At 46.4% G+C, this 9,107-nt stretch overlaps 1 protein-coding gene across 3 annotated transcripts; it reads right to left on the bottom strand.

Annotated features, from left to right (window-relative positions):
- Positions 1-7,852: 7,852 nt before the first annotated feature.
- On the bottom strand, positions 7,853-8,892 carry LOC147602567 (LYR motif-containing protein PHYPADRAFT_186863-like). Of its 3 annotated transcripts, none has more exons than XM_086797879.1 (3): positions 8,628-8,892; positions 8,273-8,315; positions 7,853-8,150 (listed from the first exon to the last, which is right to left on the bottom strand). In XM_086797879.1, the coding sequence occupies exons 1-3, from the start codon at positions 8,814-8,816 to the stop codon at positions 8,113-8,115; spliced, it is 270 nt and encodes an 89-aa protein (XP_086654005.1). In that variant the 5' UTR covers positions 8,817-8,892; the 3' UTR covers positions 7,853-8,112. The 3 variants fall into 3 exon arrangements, with proteins under 3 accessions (XP_086654005.1, XP_086654006.1, XP_086654007.1); XM_086797880.1 differs by having other exon boundaries at positions 7,853-8,147; XM_086797881.1 differs by having other exon boundaries at positions 7,853-8,188; positions 8,628-8,891.
- Positions 8,893-9,107: the final 215 nt, after the last annotated feature.

The raw sequence follows: 9,107 nt of genomic DNA, 5'->3' as shown, positions 1-9,107 counted from the left end.
GGAGAAAAAGCGCATGGTTGCAGGCGCTTTTCTATCTTTTTCTTGGTGCAAAAGCGGAGGACTGGATTGAACAAGGGCTGTTTTTCCATGAACATAGACATCATGTCGATGGCGTTCAACTGATGGAACTTTCAGCTTCTCTATACTTTGATTCGGGACTGTTTTGGGACAGTTTATGGGCTGTTTTTGCTTGGTTGCAAATTCAGCAAGATACTTGGGTTTTTGGCTGCAAGTACAGGTCTTTTGGTTATGTTTCTTGGCATGGGAGTGATGCAAGCTCGCATGGCTGCGTGCTCATGGAGCAGATTGTTTTCTTCGTGCTAGAAAGGAACAGAGGGACCTACAGTTATGGACATCTCTATGTTGCCAGATGTTTCATGAGGGAACAGGTAACTAGATGTATGGAAACAGGACAGAAGTTTCAAAGGGAAACAGGCCTAAGGGTTTCGTGTGGAAACAGGTCGTAGGTTTTCTCGACGAGGAAACATGTTTTTGGGTTTCTCCAGGAGATAGGTCACATGCAGGCAGAAGGTACAGGAGTGGACACATGTTTGGTACAGCCTTGCTACTAATTGAGAAAGGGACAGGGAATCCATGACAGAGATGGATAGTTCCCTTGGAAGGTAGAGAGGGTCTGTACAGGTGTGTCAACTGTATGGTATGCTGTGCTGTGATGCGAGTTCTCTTTTGAGAGACAGTTTTGGAGTCTGTGTTGTGATGTAGAAGCACTGGATGTGTCAGGGTGTGATGCTGTTCCTAGTGTGAGAGGCTATGGATAGTTGTGGCAGCCTTGATCATGGGAGAAAGCTTCTGTATGCAGACTCAATGTGAGAGAGTCTTTCGATGTGAACAATGGCTGGATTTATTTGTGGATGCCGTGTGGACAAGAAGCCACATGCAGGTTCTTTGCAGGCTTCAGGAGTTCTACTGGGACGGCTGAATTACCAGCTTTATATTGTAATCAAAGCTCTTATAATCAATTAAAGAAATACCGCAAGGGGCGCCACTGTGATTTGGGGCCAATCGGTGTCCGTGTACTTTTTGCAGGAGCACTCTAGCTCCCCCTGTTTGTTTTTCTTTTCTAGGTCCTCAGTGGTGTTGAAGTGTTTTATGTGCGAGTGTTTGTTTCACCGCCCTTTGCTCTTTGAAGGCCGGTTTACAACAGGTCATTTGGTGATGTTTCTTGGCATGGGAGTGAAGCAAGCTCGCATGGCTGCGTGCTCATGGAGCAGATTGTTTTCTTCCTACTAGAAAGGAACAGAGGGACCTACAGATATGGGCATCACTATGTTGCCAGAAGTTTCAAAGGGAAACAGGCCTAAGGGTTTCATGTGGAAACAGGTCGTAGGTTTCTCGAGGAAACATGTTTTTGGGTTTCTCCAGGAGAGAGGTCACATGCAGGCAAAGGGTACAGGAATGGACACATGTTTGGTACAGCCTTGCTACTGACAAGACAGGGGACAGGGAATCCATGACAGAGATGGATAGTACCCTTGGAAGGTAGAGAGGGTTGGTACAAGTGTGTCGACTATATGGTATGCTGTGCTGTGATACGAGTTCTCTTTTGAGAGACATTTTGGGAGTGTGTTGTGATGCAGAAGCACTGGATGTGTCAGGGTGTGATGCTGTTCATAGTGTGAGAGGCTATGGATGGTTGTGGCAGCCTTGATCATGGGAGAAAGCTTCTGTATGTTCTTTGCAGGCTTCAGGAGTTCTACGGGGACGGCTGAGTTACCAGCCTTATATTGTAATCAAAGCTCTTATAATCAATTAAAGAAATACCGCAAGGGGCGCCACTGCGTTTTGGGGCCAATAGGTGTCCGTGTACTATTTGTAGGAGCACTCTAGCTCCCCCTGTTTGTTTTCCTTTTTCTAGGTCCTCAATGGCGTTGAAGTGTTTTATGTGCGAGTGTTTGTTTCACCGCCCGTCAAGGCCGGTTTCAAGGTTCCGTTTGCCGGGACATCGTCGACTTTCTCAAGGAGGCGAGTCCGTGGTTGCTTTGGTCGGGACAATCGCCAACTTTCCTAAGGGGGCGAGCTCGTGGTTGTCTCATGAGAGTCACATCAAAAGCTTCAACATGAGGAAAGTGAAAAGGAAGTGCAGGACACAGTACAAGATTTTGTGTCTTTGCCTATATGAGGTGAAGAGCAAGAGCTGAGGATGAAGCTCAGGAGAAAAGACACCAAGGACAAGAAGTAGTCGGCCAAGAACAAGAAGCAGTTGAAGTGTTATGGTGCAGGAGATGCGTTGAAGGCTATGGCTTTCGACAGTTTGTCACCGGTGGTATCTTCATAGAGACTTCATGGGTTCGGAAGACAGTTTCTTTCTATGTTTAGCAGTGGTGATCTACTATGCTTCATCGAGGACTTGTGCTTATCACTTGGGTGGAGTGCACGCAGGTTTTGGGTGCCTGAGGATGTATCAGATGAGGCTCATATGGAAGTGGAGGAACTTGACAAGGTTCTTATTCCTGAGCATATACTGGCACATAAGGAAAGAAAGGTACAGGGTGAGGTTTCCCGTCGCTATCCTGTGAAGTTCAAGAGCTGTTCACTGATGGATACGAAGTGGATGGAGGAGGTTCACTGATGGATGCGAAGTGGATGGAGGAGGGTGACTTAGTAGATTCACCTCAGGAGTTGCAGCTTTATCTTGATGCCTATGAGTTGGAGTCGACTCTTGTTACGGCTCATTCAGGTTCAGCAGAGCATACGTCTGGAGCATTGCCTAATGCTCAAGAGGGGGGTAGCACCTCCGCTCCCTTGTTGTTACAGACAGGCTCATTTGTTATCTAGGAGTCGCTTGGTGATATCTTTGTATTCACCCGAAGGTACTGAGGCTGACAGTACATCTGCTTATGGGACTTCTATGATATTGTGTACTAGTCACATGAGATGGTAAAGTTGGGTATGGTTCACAGTCGCGCGCACCTTGAACTATAACTGCAACTATGGATAACTCTATGGAGGGCATAAGTCTTGCGAGCAGTCCTAGAGTTGGTTTGGTTTATGGAAATATGGATCGAATTCTGTTTGTGCATGTATGCATACACTTTTTGAGGTGGAGGTATTTTTGTATTCTGGTGCCATTGGATCCTGGTACCATTGAGAATACATTGGGAAATACTCTGCATTGTGTCATGTGCTGCATGTATGTTGGTATGATACATCAAGTGCTTTATTATGTTCATGGATGCACCATTGGGTGTAACTCCTGCGGGATGGCCATGAGACATATGTGGGAAAGTACTTAGTGGATGTAGTGTTTGGATGCATTGAGTGCTTTCATATACTCATGTTGTACCATCAGTCATGGGTCCTGCGGGATGCCCATGGGCGTAAGGCTTGCGAGCAGCCCTTAGACTGTTACTTTGGAGTAGGTAGAGCATTTTGAGGAGCATATTGTTTGCGAATGCATATATGTGTCATGCATATGTTTGTCATATGTAGCATGATGCATGGTTTTGTTTTTGGCTAACACAGTTAACGTGTTTCCATTTGATTTTAGACTTTTGCTGTAGGTTCTGAAGGAACAAGCAAGAGGTGTTTGTCACTTTGGCGTGACAGTGTGGCTTATTGTGCAGGATGATTGTTTTTATCACCCAGATGCATTGGAAGGCCATTGTTTTTGTCATATGGGATGTCTTTGCTCATAAGATGTTTTACTATGCCATTGAGTGCAATCGAGGACGCTTGCCATTTTTCAAGAGGGGGGTATGTTACGACCCTGTGTTTTCCTCTGGACAGTATGCAAGTGTGCACGGGGACATGGTGGACAGTGTGAATGGCATCAGGTTGGAGTCAAAAAGGGAGCCCACGTGTGGACAACCCAAGTGTGAAGGGGGGCTAAGAGATTTTAACTTAAAAGGTTTTAAAAACCTTTAAAATCATTTTTAATGCCTTTTATGAAAGAAAACGTGGCCCTTATGCTATTTTGGGGCCACGTGTGTGCTTTTTGGAAAAAAAGAGAGGAGATGCTGGCGGGCTGCGCTGGATTATACACTGCCTGAATATCACACACACGCATGCTTTTTGGGGAGAGAAGACTGGCTGGCTGCTGCGCTACAGAAAGCACAGGCACAGACTGAACCTCTCTCTCTCGTGGCTTTTGGAAGGAGGTTGTCTGGCTGCTGCGCAACAGTACACACAGGCACCTATTGAATCTCTCTTTCCCCTTTGCTTTTGGCAAGAAGCTGGCTGGCTGCGCTGCTGTCCATACAGGCAGAGCTGGACACAAAGGCGTGGACTGTAGAAGGGAGTGCAGGGCTAGACAGCAAGTTTACCCACAAGTTTTCTCTCTCTCACGTTGAATCAGGTGCTGGACTGCAGGCATATGTGTACGGACAGGTACAAGCGGCTGCTGCTGTACGACAGCTGATACAGGAGACAGCTACACACTATTTGGTACGGGTGGCTGCTGGTGTCGACCTGTTCGGATAGGTGGTTGCAGGCGTGTGCTTTTTGGAAGATGCCGTGTTTTTGCAGAAAGGAGGGGCTGGTTTTTCATGAACATAGACATCATGTCGATGGCGTTCAACTGATGGAACTTTCAGCTTCTCTTTGCTTTGGGTTCGGGACTGTTTTGGAAAGGGTTTATGGACTGTTTCGTGGCAGTTCGTGTGGCTCTAAACATGAGCAATGCTCGGGACTGTTTTGAGATCAGTTTGAGGACTGTTTATGGGCTGTTTTTGTTTGGCCGCAAATTCAGCTATGTGCTTGGGTTTTGGGCTGCAAGTACAGGTCATTTGGTGATGTTTCTTGGCATGGGAGTGAAGCAAGCTCGCATGGCTGCGTGCTCATGGAGCAGATTGTTTTCTTCCTGCTAGAAAGGAACAGAGGGACCTACAGATAAGGGCATCTCTATGTTGCCAGAAGTTTCAAAGGGAAACAGGCCTAAGGGTTTCATGTGGAAACAGGTCGTAGGTTTCTCGAGGAAACATGTTTTTGGGTTTCTCCAGGAGATAGGTCACATGCAGGCAAAGGGTACAGGAATGGACACATGTTTGGTACAGCCTTGCTACTGACAAGACAGGAGACAGGGAATCCATGACAGAGATGGATAGTACCCTTGGAAGGTAGAGAGGGTTGGTACAGGTGTGTCGACTGTATGGTATGCTGTGCTGTGATACGAGTTCTCTTTTGAGAGACATTTTGGGAGTCTGTGTTGTGATGCAGAAGCACTGGATGTGTCAGGGTGTGATGCTGTTCATAGTGTGAGAGGCTATGGATGGTTGTGGCAGCCTTGATCTGGGAGAAAGCTTCTGTATGCAGACTCAATGTGAGAGAGTCTTTCGATGTGAACAATGGCTGGATTTGTTTGTGGATGCCGAGTGGACAAGAAGCCATGATGCAGGTTCTTTGCAGGCTTCAGGAGTTCTACGGGGACGGCTGAGTTACCAGCCTTATATTGTAATCAAAGCTCTTATAATCAATTAAAGAAATACCGCAAGGGGCGCCACTGCGTTTTGGGGCCAATCGGTGTCCGTGTACTATTTGTAGGAGCACTCTAGCTCCCCCTGTTTGTTTTCCTTTTTCTAGGTCCTCAATGGCATTGAAGTGTTTTATGTGCGAGTGTTTGTTTCACCGCCCGTCAAGGCCGGTTTCAAGAAGCCCACTTAAGGGGTTTATATAATCTTCCCCAAAAGCAACTTGAGCTTTTGCTTTTGTGTTTATATGTATGTATGTATGTATGTATGTATATATATATATTCTATTTTCTTTAAAAAAACACCTTTAAACATTAAGAGCTTTAAACTCTTTTACTAAGGTTTAGAAAAAAAAAACGAAAGCATGAGAAAAAGGAAACCCACGCTCCGTTGCTTTTTCGCTAAAACCATCGCCTCCTTCCTGCCACCCGTCGGACTGCGAGTATATGCCTATAAACTGCCACCGCCTGCGCACATGTTTGGCCGCCTACATACGGCTGACTGCGATTTCGATGCCGACAGTTTGTCTTTCAGCACTGTCGCCTGCGCCGCCTACGCATCTGGTGATGCCCACCCTATATATATATATATATATATATATATATATATATATATATATATATATATATATATATATTCTATTTTCTTTAAAAAAAACACCTTAAACATTAGGAGCTTTAAACTCTTTTACTAAGGTTTAGAAGAAAAAAAAACGAAAGCATGAGAAAAAGAAAACTCACGCTCCGTTGCTTTTTCGCTAAAACCATCGCCTCCTTCCTACCACCCGTCGCACCACCTCCATGAGGGGATGGGGTGTGACTGACCTCATCCCACCATGTCCATCCCGTCGTCCTTCTACGAGTAGTTGGAACTTGAAGAGCCACTGCCACGAGAAGGATGCCATGGATGATGGATGCCTCCTTGTCACTTGATAGCTTGAGAGAGAGAGAGAGAGAGAGAGAGAGAGAGAGAGTAAGTGAGGCTTGAGCCTTGAAAGTTGAGGGAGAACTTGAGGGTGAGGATGGGTGGGAGCGTGTGTATGAAGCTAAAGCTTGAAGTGTGAGAGGGAGTGTGTGTGTGTGTCTTCTTATAGGGAGGAAGGCAAGAGAGAGGCCAAGGCCCAAAGCCTCAAAGGCTCAAGGCCTATGGGCCAAGGCTAAAGGCATATGAAAAGCCCCTCCTAAACGGCCAAAAAAAAAGGTCAAAAATGTGACCATTGCCTAAACAGTAACCCGCAGGCGTTCCCATGCAGCCGTCCCCCACAACCGTCCCCTCTTGGATCCGTCCCCGGAACGCCGTCCCTTGTGAGGGACGCCCAGCTGGGGACGTCCGTCCATCCCCGTCCGTCCCCGTCCCACAGTGTTCCCAGGACGACGTCCCCCCGTTCCAATGGTTCGTCCCCTCCGTCCCCTGTGACTATGCCCGGCCAGCTGAACCCACCCTGCGCATACAACAGTCACGACCTCTCTCTCTCTCTCTCTCTCTCTCTCTCTCTCTCGTTCAACCCAAAAGCGAATATCCTTTTTGTTGTTTTTTTTTTCTCTCTCTCACAACCGTTCATGCGACTGCACAAACAACGAATCTAGTCTTCTTCTTGCAAAACAAATCAACCCTACTAGACCACCTTCTCCATCACGGGTTCTTTGATGAAAAAGCACATACTATCTGAAAAATCAACAGCATGCATAAACAAAACAACAAGCTCTTGAACACATACCTTTCTTCAACCTCATCTTCTCTACCTACAGACTTGCTCGTTCACGAGACACGCTCTGATACCACTGTCAAAACCCAAAGGATCTCCTCGTAGAACGCTCCTGGTTCGAGACTCGAAACCTGCAAACAAATAAATAAACAAGAAGGGGGTGCAGGCCTAACTCACCACCCATCCATGATGGCCGTTGGCAAGCCCACAAACTTGGCTATCCCCACCGAGCCACGAGCTGAGCTAACTAGGTCGACGTACAGACCAATCTCTACCTCGCGACGTTCCATACTGCCACGAAGCTACCCTCGCGTGCCTCGAGACTACTGCCGACCTCGACTGCGTAAAGCAAGTGCACGTCTTCACTAGATCCAGGCTCCAGACCATAGAGCTCTCACAAATCTCGCGAGACTCTACATCACTAATGACTAACCTTGGCCACCCTTTTATAAGCTCTTGGCCGGTCATCCGACGTCCACACTTGGACACCTGCCCGTCCATGCTTGGGTGCCCGCCCGTTAGTCTATCCCTAACTCAGCTCGCCAATCAGCCTACCTAGCTCCAAGCTTCCCCAAACCTCAAAGCTAGTCTTGCGTGCGTGTAGCACACGGTAGATACACACAGTGCACATGACACTCGGTACCCTCTTACTTTTATTCACATCACCTTGTTACTCATTGCATATGTTACACTTTTTCCATTGACTATGCATCCATGCATAAGAAAATATCAAAACAAGCAAAGAAAAGTGAAGATATCCTCCTCATCTATCCACTATATCTTGGACAACCATCACCAAGAAGACCCTCACCAAACAACATGGGAACAATTCTACCTGGACAAAGAAGCTATTATTACATGTAGATAAGGCACTGGCAGCATTAAAAAGGTGTCTGCCAGAACATTCTATCATCAAGCACTCTCACAAGAGAGCTTGCAGAGGCCATTCCTTTTGTAAAAGAGTAGTAAACATCCGCACAATTATCTTCTATAAAGGCCTTGCAAAGGACTACCATCTGCTGCAGATCAAAGCAAGCAATAGTTCCATGTGGTCTTTCTATACAAGATCAAACAAACAAAAAGTGCAGTTATTAACACAGAACTTTTCTACACTGGCTAAACACAGTGGTATATCACTTACAGATCCGCTTCAGGTTCTCGGCTGCGGCTTTGTCCACTCCATACTGTAAACAAAACAAAAAATTGGAAAGAAAGCACCCCTTCAGTTATTGTTGGTTAGGGGAGGGTTTCTATGGGCAGATAAGTCAATGGTTAGGGTTACAGTAAGCACTCTTTCCTTGATAGATATCTTTGCATCTATGTCGCTAGGGTTAAAGAATTGTTAGAGTTTCTGAGATAAGTGTGTGTAGGGTTAGGGTTCAATGCAGACGGGCACAGATGTGTATGTTCTTCTAAGAGGTTAGGGTTTCGGTGATGCACGTACGATTTGGCGTGTGAGTATAATTTTTAGGGTTTTGAGTGGAGGAAGTGTGTACCTTGGAAAGGACCCAGCAGGAGTGTTCGTAGGCGCGGTTGAGAAGGTTGGCGATGGTGGAAGGGTCGACCTCGTCGCTGTAGGTGGCGAAGTTCTCTCTAGCAAACCTGGAGTAGTAGGATCGGGTCTCGGGGGGCAGCAGACGAACCAGCCGCAGCACTGCTGCATACGCCCTCAAAGAAGGCTTCATGGCCAGGCATTAAAACTTCGAACTAACCCTTCCTGGCTCTCTCTCTCTCCCCCTCATTAGAACCCCAATTTTTTATATTTACTTTTTTCAAGATTGGATACTAAATCAAGATGCCCTTTTGGTTGATTCAAACTCGGTATCTTCACTTTGGGAGGCATGAGAGCCAATGCTCGAAAATCACGGCATTCTAGTGTATCTGTACCGGCCGGAATTAAGAAAAACTAGCTGAGATTTTAAGTAGCCCTTATTTTAGGGAATGGTTTTTCATGTATTTTAGTTATAAAACATAGT

Source organism: Cibotium barometz, unplaced genomic scaffold (assembly GCF_041138505.1).
Source record: "Cibotium barometz isolate CiBa-2024 unplaced genomic scaffold, ASM4113850v1 ctg477, whole genome shotgun sequence".
In the NCBI taxonomy this organism is placed as follows: domain Eukaryota; kingdom Viridiplantae; phylum Streptophyta; class Polypodiopsida; order Cyatheales; family Cibotiaceae; genus Cibotium; species Cibotium barometz.
The sequence above is the reverse complement of the archived record's forward strand: the minus strand, read 5'-3'. Positions and strand labels throughout refer to the sequence as shown.